The 13698-nt window shown below is 41.8% G+C and overlaps 1 protein-coding gene across 2 annotated transcripts in view; it reads left to right on the top strand.

Annotated features, from left to right (window-relative positions):
- Nup107 (nucleoporin 107) overlaps positions 1 to 9734 on the top strand; it is a 39026-nt gene extending 29292 nt beyond the window's left edge. For both annotated transcript variants that reach the window (XM_055626227.1, XM_055626228.1), the window contains 5 exons: positions 1129 to 1289; positions 2478 to 2603; positions 3156 to 3269; positions 8946 to 9113; positions 9404 to 9734. In XM_055626227.1, coding sequence (XP_055482202.1) covers positions 1129 to 1289; positions 2478 to 2603; positions 3156 to 3269; positions 8946 to 9113; positions 9404 to 9511 — 677 coding nt within the window. In that variant the 3' untranslated portion in view covers positions 9512 to 9734. The remainder of the gene's footprint in view (positions 1 to 1128; positions 1290 to 2477; positions 2604 to 3155; positions 3270 to 8945; positions 9114 to 9403) is intronic.
- Positions 9735 to 13698: the final 3964 nt, after the last annotated feature.

The raw sequence follows: 13698 nt of genomic DNA, 5'->3' as shown, positions 1-13698 counted from the left end.
ATTCCCTACGCTGTTTTGTATTGGAGTAGCAAAATCGGGCTGAGGCAAGCAAGCAAGGCAAGTGTGCATTCATTCTCTCTGCTCCTGACTGTGGATGGGAAGTGACTAGCTATTTTGATGTTTTGCTGCCTTGACTTCTGCTGTCGCTTGGATTGTAACCTGGAACTATGAACTAAAGTAGACACTTTCTTCCCTGTGTTGCTTTTTGTTGGACTATTTTATCATAGCAACAGAAATGAAATTAGGATACTTTCCAACTTGGTTTGTAATCTGAGAACCACAGGCCCTTGTTTATACTCATCTTAAAATGGTACCTTCCTTGTTTGCACAGATAACTTCTCTCTTTCTGGTTCTCTGAAAGGCTGTAGCTCAGTGTGCTTCTCCACACACCATTAACAGGTAGACACAGACTTCTAAATTGCATGGATCAAAAGCTATTTGACTAGTTCCATAAGCAGAATAAAATTTGCTCAGATCCTGTTCTGAAAAGTCCTAGACAAGAATGCTGCCTCTGCCATGTTTCTGTGAGAAGATGCAGCCATAGTTCCTGGTCAGCTGCCTACCATGGCCAGCTTGCCAGACAATGCCACCACTTACTCATTTTTGTTTTTGCAGTTTCCTCCAAAGGTGAGAGGACCAGTGAGTCACTCTGTTAGGCTTTTTATTGAGAAAGCAAACGCATTTAATAGTAAGTTTTCATTATAGTAATCAGCTTTGTATATGATGTCATAGCTCTCAGGCTTTGCAAAATGTCATTTTAACACATAGATATATGTGAAAGAAACAGCCTTTGTGTTACTGTCACACTGAGGTAGTGAAGAGCCAGGCCATTGAGTAGAAAGATCTCCAAGACCTTTGAAGAAGTCTGGGACCTAAAATATAAGATTTGTTATTTGTGATATGATGCTGTAAGAAACCGTACACAAGACTAGATGTGATGACGTATATCTTTAATTCTAGAACTAGGGAGGCAAAGGCAGGCAGATCTCTTGAGTTCAAGGCTAGCCTGGTTTACATAAAGTTCCAGGTCTCTGTAGAGAGACCATGTCTCAAAAAACAAACAAACAAAAAAAAAAAATTCCAATACATGGAAATTTATATATATTGATTTTTTTTTTTTTCCCACAGCATCAAAGAAACATGAAGCTGCAAAAGAAGTGTTTGTGAAAATTCCTCAGGATTCCATCGCAGAAATCTATAACCAGTGGGAGGAGCAAGGCATGGAGAGCCCTCTTCCTGCTGAGGATGATAATGCGATCCGAGAGCATTTGTGTATCAGAGCCTATCTGGTGAGACTGAAAAAAGGACTTTAGTCCTCACGATTTTCCCTATCTACTCTTGGGCCTGAGCTGTAGAGATACAATTTTTTATTTTTAATTATGTGTAAGTGTGTATGTTTGCAAGTGGGTATGCACACATGAGTGCAGGTGCCTGTGGAGGTCAAAGGCATCTGATCCCCTGGAGCTGGAGTTACAGACAGTGGTGAGCTGCCTGGTGTGGGTGTTGGGAACTGAACTCAGGTCCTCTGGAAGAGCAACAAGGTGGCTGAGCCATCTCTCCAGCCCTTGGAGTTTGAACTTTTTCCTGAAGTGGTGACTGATTTCAACTAAGGTCCTTTGTGAAGACAGCGCTGACTCACTCACAGGGGTTGATGTCACGACCTTGTCATCTTTGGCATGAATCTGTCGATTGCTGACCAGGCAGGGATAGATAGTATGTGATGCCTGGGACCTACTTACGATTGTATATGTGCTTCTGCTTTTGGCAACGACTTAAAAAAGGCAAACGTTTCAAGTGTTAGAGTAAAAGAAACAGCAAAATCACTGTCAGTGGGGTTTATTCTGCACATAAGTGATTGCTGTAGATAAGCACTTGGGCTAGGTTGAGGATAGACTTATGTCTTTGACTATAAAAACCAATTAGCTAGTGAAGAAGAAAAGGAAGCATGCCTACCACATAGAATGGTAAGTGTTAAGATAGACATGAGCATGGTACTCGGTTAAGAGTAAATGCCAGCTGTGCATGGCGGTGCATGCCTGTGATCCCAGCACTTAGGAGGCAGAGGCAGGTAGATCTCTGTGATTTCGAGGCCAGCCTGGTCTACAAAGCCAGTCCAGGACAGCCAAGGCTACACAGAGAAACCCTGTCTCAAAAAACAAAACAAAAAATAAAAATAAAAAAAAAAGTGGATGCCAGAAACAAAACAAAATACTTTGCCATTATTGTCAAATCATAGAACTTTTGCTTATTCATAATTTTTTATTAAGAATTATTTCTAAAAAATAGAACTTTTAAGAGCCTTTTGAGCAATAAAAGTGAAAACTTTTGTAATCTCAACACAAAGGAAACTGAGGCAGGAGGATTGGCGCAAAGCTGAGGCCAGTCTGGGCTTCATAGTGATTTTCAGACCAACCTAGTCTAAAGAGTAAACAAAATGTAAAAACATGTATTTCATTTTGTTTAACTTCAAATTTTAGGAAGCCCATGAAACCTTCAACGAATGGTTTAAGCATATGAATTCGGCTCCACAGAAGCCTACAATGACATCTCAACCCACTTTTACAGAGAAAGTGGCTTATGAACACAAAGAAAAGAAATATGAAGTAAGTTAAATGTGAGTCTGAGTTGAGCCTATTTGATCTTAAAAATGTGTGTATTTAGGTGAGTTTTTGTTCTTGTTTTTTTTTTTTTTTTTGTTTGGGTTTTTTTAGCATTTATGCTCTGATTGGAATGGGATCTTCCTGTTATACATTGTGCTTTGAATCATGTTGACTTTTCCATAGGTGATTAATCTTGAGAAATGCTGCTAAGCATGGTGGCTCATGCCTTTAATCCCAGGACGTGGGAGCCAGAGCCAGGCAAATTTCTGTGAGTTTAAGGTCAGCCTGTTTTATATCCTGAATTCCAGGCCAGCCAGAGCTCCACATAGTGAGACCCTGTCTCCGAATATAAAACAAACAAAATAAGAAAAGAAAGGAAATAAAAATACTTTTAGACATTTTATTCATTTACTTAATTAACATTTTAGCATTTTATTTATCTCCTTTGGTGGCTAGCAGAATTTTTTAACTCATTAAGAATTATGTCTTGTCTATATCTAAACATGTGTCATTGTTAATTGGGTCCATTATGCGTGGTTTGTGTTTGCTCTGCAGATGGACTATAGTATTTGGAAAGGACATTTGGATGCCCTGACTGCTGATGTAAAGGAGAAAATGTACAACGTCTTGCTCTTTGTTGATGGAGGGTGGATGGTAGATGTCAGAGAGGTAAGTTTTGTGTTTTGTTTATAGCCTTAAAAATCAGAATAACAAGCCAATGAGATGGCTCAGCTGGTAAAGTCACTGCCACCAAGCCCAGAGACCTAATTTCAATCCCCAGGATTCAAATGGTAGAAAGAATTAACTTCTGCAGATTGTCCTCTGACCTCCAAATTCAGACCCACATATGGCTACCAACACACATGTATATAAATAGACACACAATGCAAATAAATGTATTAAATATTTTATTATTACTTACCTTATGTATATGAGTGTTTTGCTTACATGTTTGTCTGTGTACCATGTGTGTGCCTTGTGCTTGTGGAGACCAGAAAAGAACATTGGATCCCCTGGAAGTAGAGTTACAGATGGTTGAGCAGTCACAGAGGTACTAGGAATCCCACTCAGGTCCTGTGGAAGGGCAGTAAGTGTTCCTAACTGCTGAGCAATCTCTCCAGCCCCCTTTTAAAAATTAAACCACAAACCCACAACAGTAAACCACACATGCTGTGTCTTCTGGTGGTCCTTCTCTAAATAAGAATATTTGCAGATTTGATATGGAGTTGATAGTTAAACTAAACCCTTTTAAGTTTAACTGAAAACACTAGCTTGGAATAGGAGTGCTTCATTCTTGAGTAAACCTTTCACATTCAAAAAAGTAAACTTTTCATGTTCCCTCAGACTAACAAAGGCCAAGTTTTTAAAACTCTAGACTTAAAATTACATTTATTTACCTAGTTGTTGAGTGCATAAGGGTCATAGTGTATAGTAAAAGCAGGCCTTGAACTTACTATGTGCCAGGCTGCCCTGGAACTTGAAATCTTTCTGACTGCTAGTTTACAGACAAATCCCACCCAGCCTGAGTCTAAATTCTTTTTACTAGCTCTATTTATTTTACCTTATGTGAGTATTTACCTCTGTGTGTGTATGTGTACCACATGTGGGCATAGTGTCTGCAGAGGTCAGAGGGGAACAGATCTTCTGGAGCTGGAGTGAGGGATTGTTGTGAACCACCATGCGGGTGCTAGGAACTAAACCTAGGTCCTCTGTAAGAGCAGCAAATGCAATTAAGCACTGAGCCATCTCTCCAGCCCACTTAAGTTAAATCTATAATGATGGGTATTTCACTTAGCTTAGAAATAGGCCAGCCTAATACTATAAGACATTGAAAGCAGCAGCTTCCCTCTGTGTGGTGTTCCTCTTCTTGTCTCAGCATGTCCTCTTTAAATACAGACTTCCACCTCTAAAGAACAGGCTTCAAAAGTATTACGAGGTGTAAACTGGGGGGAGGTGGCACATGCTTATAACCCCAGCCTTTTGGGGGCCCGAGTTACAGGTGGTTGTGAACCGCCTGACATAAGTGTGGAGGTCTGTCTGAGCTTGGGTCTTCTGCTGAGCCATCTCTCATATTTGAAAAATAACAGATCATTCATTGCTTTTCAGCTCTCAAGAGATTCCAAGATATTTTGTGGTTTTATTGTCTAATCTAAAATCAGTAACCAAAATTTAAAAAGTTATGCATCAGTATGATCTTACTTCACCAGCCCAAATTAATCAGAAGAGAATGTTTTGGTCTAAGGAATCCACTGGACATTTAAAATTATGCTGGGAGTTTTATAATGAGCCTGAGGACCAAGCAGTAGACTCTGAGGGCTGAGGATGTAGTTCAGGGAACGAGGCTTACTTAGCATGTGTGAGGCCTGAGTTCAGTCCCCAGTATCATGAACAAAACCCAAAAAGCTCAGAAGTGAACACTGTTAGCAGTAGCAGTAACAGCAGTAGCAGCACTAATCTCGGCCCCTCCCTCTCAAAATTCATTTCCTGTCAGGAAAGAAAAGCTAAAGAGATAGGAAGATAGAAAAAGCAATACACATGCTGTGAGGGATGGCAGAGGAAAGGACACCAGGGCATGTGAGCTCAGGAACCGAGCTGTGGTTAGAATGACATTCCAACTATCCCAGCCACGGGATTTCTGTCTAGTTCTCTTTAGGGATCTGTCTCCAGAAGCCAAACTGAGTCACCACTCAGGATCGGTCCTTGCTGTGGTTTGAATGACATGTCTCTTAGGTTCCATATGTCTGAACACTGGGTCCCCAGTGGGTGGAGCTGTTTGGGGATGTTCTGAAGACTTGTTGAAGTGTAAGCAGGTGGGTGAGGGCTACAACCTGACCATACTTAACTGCACACAACAGCTGCCTCTCAGCTGCTGCCAAAGCTGTGCCCGTCAAACTGCAAGCCCAAATGAGCTCATTCTCTCCTACGCTGCTCCTCATTAGGTACTGGGTACACACTAAAGTACTGAGACTACATTCCACTAGAGCAAAGCCAGAACGGGGAAACATTTAGTTTCCCTGGAGAGAAAAAAGATGGCCATGTATGTATCTGCAGGTGGTCCTGACTCTAAGGGAATTCACTGACATAGCAGTTATGATCACAGTTAAGCAAGAAGGATCAGGGTGGGAGGAGGGGTGAACAAGGAGAAGAAATGTATCATGACTGACTCCCTTTTGTGTCCTCCTCAGGCAGCCATACATACGTGGACACAAACACACAAAAATAAAAATACCTGTTTAAAAGTATAAATAAATGAAAATTATCCAGCCTTCTTCACTTCCTCAAAACTAATCCAAGAGAGACTGTTTTAAAGGTCAGACACTAAATCTACTGAGTTCAGTGTACTGCTCCTAGATATTTATGAACAGGAAACTAGCAGGACTGCTGCTGCACATGCTGTTTACATATGAATTAGAGACTTGCACCCCCTCACACAGGTAGATTCCAGGTCATGTAACATGACCTTTCAAGATAGTTCCTTCTCTTGAGAAACAGAAGTGTTTCCATTTTAAAGTTAAAACACATGAAGCATGCATTTTTCTTTGGTTTTTCTGTATTTCTATCCTAAAGCAGTATTAGCAGGTTAGCGGGCAGCGATCCTTCTGTGCAGAAACCTCTCCTAGCTTGCCTGCTGCTGGAGGAGTCACCACATCCTTTGGGTTGCTTCACTCCTGCAGTATCTGCCCTTGAGAAATGCTTCGTAATTTAGTGTAATGGCCTTACAAAGAAGGCCATTCCCCTCCCCCCTGAGTCTCAGTGCAGTCATGTCAGGCCTTGATACCACAGTCCTCTTGCCTCCCTCTGCCTTAGGGGTGCCACTGTGTTAGCCATTTACACTGTGTGTGCCTTAAGTTGGTTAATGAGGCTTCGTGAAGGAGTAGTTACGTTCGCTTGCTCGCTTGTTCCCTGTTTTGTTAGAGCTTGCACTGTGAGCTCTTCTATACATCTGTTTATTTTACTTCCTGTGCTGTTCAGGGTTAAACTCGGCCGTATACATGGTAGACGAGGGCTCTACCCCCAAGTTCACTCCCAGGGCTTCCTTCAAACAAACAAAGCACATTTAAGTTATCTGTGTGTGTGTTCCTCTCTGTGGGGTGGTGTGTTTAAGTGCAGCTGTCTGTGGAGGTGAGAGAGCACCGATCTCCTGGGGCCTGTGAGGTCCCAGCAGGGTCCTCTCCAACAGGATAATGTGCTCTCCACCTCTGACTCTCCAGCTACTCCCTCGCTTTAAAGAGTATTTCTAGAACTTTACTGCGTTTGAGTACCTTTTAAAAAGTATTTTGATGACTTTAGTTTTCCAGTTTGTTATAAGAAAATACAGTGGGCATAGAAGAGCTACTGTTTTGTTGTTGTTTTGTTTTGTTTTTTTTCTGCATTTTCCTGTCCAGATAATTCTTTAGAAAGATTCCATTCATATTTGGAGACACTGTTTTTACTATAGCCACCCCCCCCATACACACACACACCCAGTTTTGGTTTCTCTGTAGCCTTGGCTGTCTTAGAACTCGCTCTGGAAACCAGGCTGGCCTAGAACTCAGAGATCAGCTGCCTCTGCCTCCTGAGTGCAAAGGGTATGCATCACCACTCTCTGCTAAAATTAGTTTTTGTTTAATTTTATGTGTATGGATGTGTTGCCTGCATGTATGTACAAGCAGTGTGCGATGAGGCCAGAAGAGGGCATCAGATCCCCTGGCCCTGGAGTTAAAGACAGTTGTTAGCCACCATGTGGGTGCTGGAAATCAAACCAGAGTCCTCTGGAAGAGCCTCCAGTGCTCCTGAAAGCTAAGCTGTGAGCTCTCTTCTCTTATCAACCATTATTCAAGTCCATAAGTTCCTTTAATTTTTCCATTTTTTTAACTATATAAAGAAATATTCTTCTAGAAGCTCACAAGTCTTTACACAGCTCTCCCTGTGTTGACCCCTCTTGCTGGCCTGAGTGTAGTCAGGTTGGCGTGTTCTCTAAGATCACAGACTTCTGCTGTTACATCTACATGTATTGAGGGGAATAAGTGGTGATTATTTTCTTCTCTGGCTTTTACTCTTAAGGTGTTCAGTGTCTGATTCTTTTTTTTTTTTTGTGGGCCATTTGTCTAGATGCATTAGAAATACATTAACAACATCTTATTTCCATACTGTCTCCTCTGGTATATTCTGTTAATCTTCATGTCTTTGGCCATAAATTTTTATTTTTAAGAAAATGTAGTTCGATAGACTAGATAATTTGATTGACACTGCCCTGCTTTAATTTTTGGGAGGCTTGATGAGGGCTAGGGTGATGGCTCAGATAATAATGCCTTTCAAGCACCGGGACATGTATGTGGTCTGCAGAAGCTCCCCTTATAGTCCTAGCGCTGAGGAGGGAAGGACAGGAGGACCTTGCACTTAGCAGCTAGACAGCCAGCCTAACCAGTGAGCTGGCCTGAGAGTGACAACCAAGATTACTCTCTGGTCTCAGTACTTAAGCACACATGCATGCCTGCACCCATACACATGTGTACCCACACACATACAAACGTGCACACACACACACACACACACACACATATATATATATATATATATTTTTTTTTTTTTTTTTTTTTTTTTTCCCAAGACAGGGTTTCTCTGTGTAGCCCTGACTGTCCCAGACTCGCTTTGTAGGCCAGGCTGGCCTCAAACTCACAGAGATCCACCTGCCTCTGCCTCTCTGAGTGCTGGGACACCACCACGCCTGGCATGCACATACATTTAAAAATGTAGGCCTGGGAAAAGCTTTGGGAAAAGAAAAATTAGTGTTTGCCTGTCCTGATTTTGACTAAGTAGTTAACCCTCAACATACCTACAGTATTGATTCTAGGACCTGGTAGAGACAAAATTGCTCCCTTTCATTACATAGGATGGATTGTGTGATATGATATTTCATGAAGCCCTCACACATCCTTCTGGTCTGTAAATTTTCTTCAGATCACCTGCACCTACTTTGGTATAAGTGCTGTCTAAAGAGCTGTTGTATTGTATTGCTTAGCAAATAATAACAAGAATGAAAAATATGCATGTTTAGTACAGATGCAACTTTCCCTCCCCCACAATATTTTTCATTTGTTGTTGGTTAAATCTATTGATTCCTAACTTGACTAACTTTGGTTTTGGTTTTGTTGTTCTGGGGGATTTTGTTTGTTTGAGACAGGGGGTCTCTCTAGCAGCCGAGCACACTGTATCTAGATCAGGCTTGCCTTGACCCTGCACTTGCCCTCCTGCCTTGGCATCCTGAGTGCTGCCGTTTGGAGTGGCCGATGTGAGCCAGCAGCCTGGCTGTAGTTGACTGTTGTTTGTAAGGTTATGTACTTAAAGTTGTGTGCCTGTGTCTAGGATGCTGAGGAAGACCCTGAAAGAACACATCAGATGGGCTTACTCAGAAAGCTCTGTCTGCCCATGCTGTGCTTTCTGCTGCACACCATACTGCATAGCACCGGTCAGTATCAGGAGTGCCTGCAGCTGGCCGACATGGTGTCCTCTGAGCGCCACAAGCTGTATCTGGTGAGTCCCTGAGCATTTGCACTTTTAACTCTTACCACTTGACATGCTCACATGGTGGTATTTGTGAGTACTTGTTTATAGTTCCTGCATTTTCTGAAAACAATGTTCCAGTTTCATTGCACATTTTTTCAAAACATGTCTGTATGTATAAACAGATGTGCCTGCCCTGAAAACTAAGCAAGGTCCTTAGCCACATAGATCTTTGAGGAAAATGTATTTTTAAGATTGACTAGGGTTTTTTTTTAGGTTGATATTCTCATTTAAATTTTTTTTCCCTTTTTAATTGTCAGGTATTTTCTAAGGAGGAACTAAGGAAACTGCTGCAGAAGTTAAGGGAGTCGTCTCTAATGCTCCTAGACCAAGGGCTTGACCCACTCGGGTATGAAATTCAGTCCTAAATCACCTACTCTCTGACACCGCCCATGACCACAGGAGGATACTTCCTTGCTTGGTTTTGATGAACTATATATATTTGTAATTATTGGTTTGTTTGTTTGTTTGTTTTTCCTTTGTTATTCTGGGGGAAAATGTAAATTTGAGCATTTGAATTTTGTATTATATCAGTATTTCCTTAAATATTTTTTAATGAAATTATACAAAATAAAATTTTTGTTCTATAAATACCAATTTTCTCTTATGCAATGGAATAAGGAAATAAAATATTTTGTTATGTTTTTTTCTGTAATCATAAGTTCCTGATATATTAAAATTTAAAAAGAATAAAGAATAGATTGATTTTTCAATCCAGGTAAGTAATTTCTCATTTAGTATTTTTCTGAATATTAGAGTCAGGATGAATCTAGCAAGACTGTTTTAAAATGAGCTGGAGAGCTGGCTCAACAGTTAAGACCACGGGCTGCTCTTCCAGAGGACCAGGATTTATTTCCCAGTACACATACTCTGTCTTACAACCGTCTGTAATTCTAGTTCCAGAAGATGTAATGTCCTCTTTTGGCCTCTGTGGGCACCAGTATACACACGATGAACAGACATACATTCAGGCAAAACCATCCATGAAAAAATAGAAATTAGCTAAGCACTTACATGGGTGGCAAGCCCAATAGCTGTAACTTCATCTCCAGACGACCAGACCCCTCTGGCTAGAGCACCTTCACTCATGTGCACGCACCCAAACATATACACAGGTGATATATACATTTTTTTTTCTAGAAAGAGGTTCTGTATTAGTTTTCTTAGGTGTGATCATTGGCATTCTGGCAATATAGGGAGTTCCCTCCTTTATTCTTAGGAGATTCATGCTGAAATATTTAGAGTTGAAAGTCATAAACTCTGCACTTTATGTTGAAGTAGTTTAGCTTTAAAATTAAAGTACAGACAGATAGAGCAACATGGTAAAATAGGAATTGTCATATTGGGAGTTGTTCTGATGCTAGCCCTCAATGTCTGGTTAAACATACTCTTGTATAAGCCTTCCTAAGTTGATTAAGCAGCCTATACCTGGGCAGGGCAGAATGGGGTAGACGTAGCTAAAGTTCCTGGGCTTTGGATAGGAGAATCACAGGAGACAGAAGGATGGGAAGAGAGGAAGAAGGAGGATGCCATGGTGGGTTAATTGTGGAGAAAAAAACCACATGGGCTGGGAGGAAGGACTCCAATAATGGCGTGAAAAGGCCCAGATGAAAAACAGAAGCAAGTACCATGGGATTATGGATGGAATGTGGACCAGATGAGGAAGATTCAGGTGAATGGCATTGGATGGTGAGGTTATTGAGACAGTGTAAGCGAAATATCTGCCCAGCCTAAGGTAAATAAGGCAGTTATAAAATCTAACAGGTACCTGTGTCTTTTTATTTGTGATAACAGGTTAAATAATAACAATGCCATGATTATCTTAGGGCTAATAATAATATATAGCCCAAAACTATTTTTTATTTACTACAACACAGTCTAAAGGGCAGAGAAGCATTTATAATACTAATCTTTCAACTTCCTTTTACGTTTAACTTTTTTCAAGATAAAAGATTTACATAATATTAAAAAAAAACTGTAGCAAAAGAATTGAGTATGCATGTAGGTAATAAAGGAACTTTTATTCTGACTTTATCCCCGACAAAATTCACTAGAGATGGATGGTATTCCTACATATAGACGCTAATGTGCTCTTAAGAGAAAAAGCCATGTGTAGTTAGGCGCCCCTAATCCCAGCACTCAGGAGGCTGGGCCAGGAGGACTGCAGCTACGATAAAGGCGCCTGAGATGTAGCGAGTGAGAGCATTTACCTAGTATGTGCCAAGCCCTGGGTTCAGTGCTCTGCACAGAGGGGACAGAGAAAAACGTAATTTATCATTCACGCTGATTATCAGCTTGAGTCTATAAGCACTGAGACCCAACTGAGGAGTATAAATGAAGGGCTCGCTCTCTCTATTCTCTCTCCCCACACCCCACTCTCTTTGAAGTGGGGTCTCACTATGCAGCCCTGGCTGTCCTGGAACTCACTTTGTAAACCAGGCTGGCTTTGAGCTCACAGAGGTCCACCTGCCTCTGCCTGAGGTTAAAGGGCTGAGATTAAAGATGTGCACCATCACACACCTGGGCTCTTAATGAGGGAGCAGGTGAGGGTAATTCACCCGAGGATGGATGATAATGTAACTTTGTAGCAAACACCAAGAACTGGTGATCTCGGAAAACAGAACAGGAGACCAGGCATGGTGGCACACACCTGTGATCCCTGCATTGGGGAGGCGTGACACAGGCTGAGTTCAAGGCCAGCCTGCTCTACAAAGACAGTCCCGGACTACAAAGAGAAACAAACAGACAAAAGAAAATAGAAAGGGAGTGTCATTGGCAATGCTAATCAAGCAGTGCCTTAGGCTTTCTATTGCTGTCATAAACACCAAGACCAAAAGCAACTTGAGAAGGAAAGAGCTTATTTTACCTTACACAGGTATCAGTCCACTGAGGGAAGTTGGGGCAGGAACTGAAGCAGCAGCCATCAAGTAACTGTTTACCGGCAGCTTGTTGTTACCTAGCCCAGAACCATTAACCAAAGGATGATATAGCCCACAGTAAATTGGGCCCTCCCACATCAGTTCCCAATGGAGAAAATGTACCACAAGCTTATCTCCCTGGGTGCTTGCATTTTCTTTCTTTCTTCCTTTTTGGTTTTTTGAGTCAGGGTTTCTCAGTAGCCTTAGCTGACCTACAGTAGATTTGTAGACCAGGCTGACATCCAACTGTCAGAGATCTGGGATTGCAGGTATATGCCACAGCTCCCATCTTGGCTGCATTTTCTCTTAGTTTAGATTAACTATGTATACAGTGTTCTGTCTGCACGTACTGCATGCCAGAAGATGGCACCAGATTTCATTATAGATAGTTATGAGCCCCCACCTGTTTCTTTGCTGGGAATTGAACTCAGGACCTCTAGAAGAGCAGCCAGTGCTCTTAACGGCTAAGCCATCTCTTCAGCCCGGCTGCATTTTATTAATTGACGTTCCCTCTTCCCAAATTGACTCTGACTTGTGTCAAGTTGACATAAAACTAGCCAGTACAAGCAACAAAGAAAATCCAAAAGCTAATGCTTAAGATGAATTCTAGTAACAATAGAGTAAATCATGTAGAACACTAAAGTATAACTGTTGGGACCTGTTGCCAGCTAATCTTACGTCAACTTGGCACACAAACTACAGTTACCTGAAAAGAGGACGCCTCCGTTAAGGAACTGCCTCTGTGAGATCCAGCTGTAAGGCATTTTGTTAATTAACGATTGATGGGGGAGGGCCCAGCCCATGGCGGGTGGTGCCCTCCCTGAGCTGGTGGTCCTGGGTTCTATAAGGAAACAGGCTGAGCAAGTCATGAGGAGGAGGCCAGTGAGCAGCACCCTGCATCAGCCTCTACCTCTCGGTCCCTGCCTCCAGGTTTCTGCTTAAATTCTTGTCCTGGCTTCCTTCAGTGATGAAAAGTGCTGTGCAAGAGTAAGCCAGATAAACCCTTTCCTCCCCAACTTGCATGTTGGTCATGGTGCTTCATCCTAGCAATAGAAACCCTAAGAGAAGACCTTTAAGTAAAATGGGCAATTCTCTAAGAAAATAAGATGCCCAATCTTGATTCAAAAAGATAGAGGTGGGAGATGACTCATCTGGTAGAGGTACAGCCAAAGCTGATGGCATGAGTTCAGTCCATGTAGTGGAGGAGAACTAAGTCCTAAGAGTTGTCCTCTGACCTCCACATGGGCACTCATACACACACGTCATTTTTACAAGAGTAAGTTCTTAACAGAATAGAAAACTGACCTTGGAAAAATCATCAAAGAGTCTACTGTGCCTCTGAAGCAAGGAGTTTCTTTTCCATGCCGATTAGGAAAAAAACAGGCCTCCTGGAGAAAATGGGCGGAGAATGAGCTAGTGTTCAGTTCATTGGAAATCAAAACTATGTATTAGAAGCCCAGTTGCAGAACAGGAGGATTCGGTGTTCAATGCCAATGCTGTCTTTAGTTAGCTATTTAAAGTTCCAAGACTGATCTTCTTGAAACCCTTTGTCTAAATAAATAAGGAAAGTCAGGATACATGGTGGGGGGGGGGGGTTGTTTTTTGGTTTGATTTGGTTTGGTTTTTTGAGACAGGGT

Source organism: Psammomys obesus, unplaced genomic scaffold (genome assembly GCF_907164565.1).
Source record: "Psammomys obesus unplaced genomic scaffold, mPsaObe1.curated_primary_1811, whole genome shotgun sequence".
Classification (NCBI taxonomy): Eukaryota; Metazoa; Chordata; class Mammalia; order Rodentia; family Muridae; genus Psammomys; species Psammomys obesus.
The sequence above is the reverse complement of the archived record's forward strand: the minus strand, read 5'-3'. Positions and strand labels throughout refer to the sequence as shown.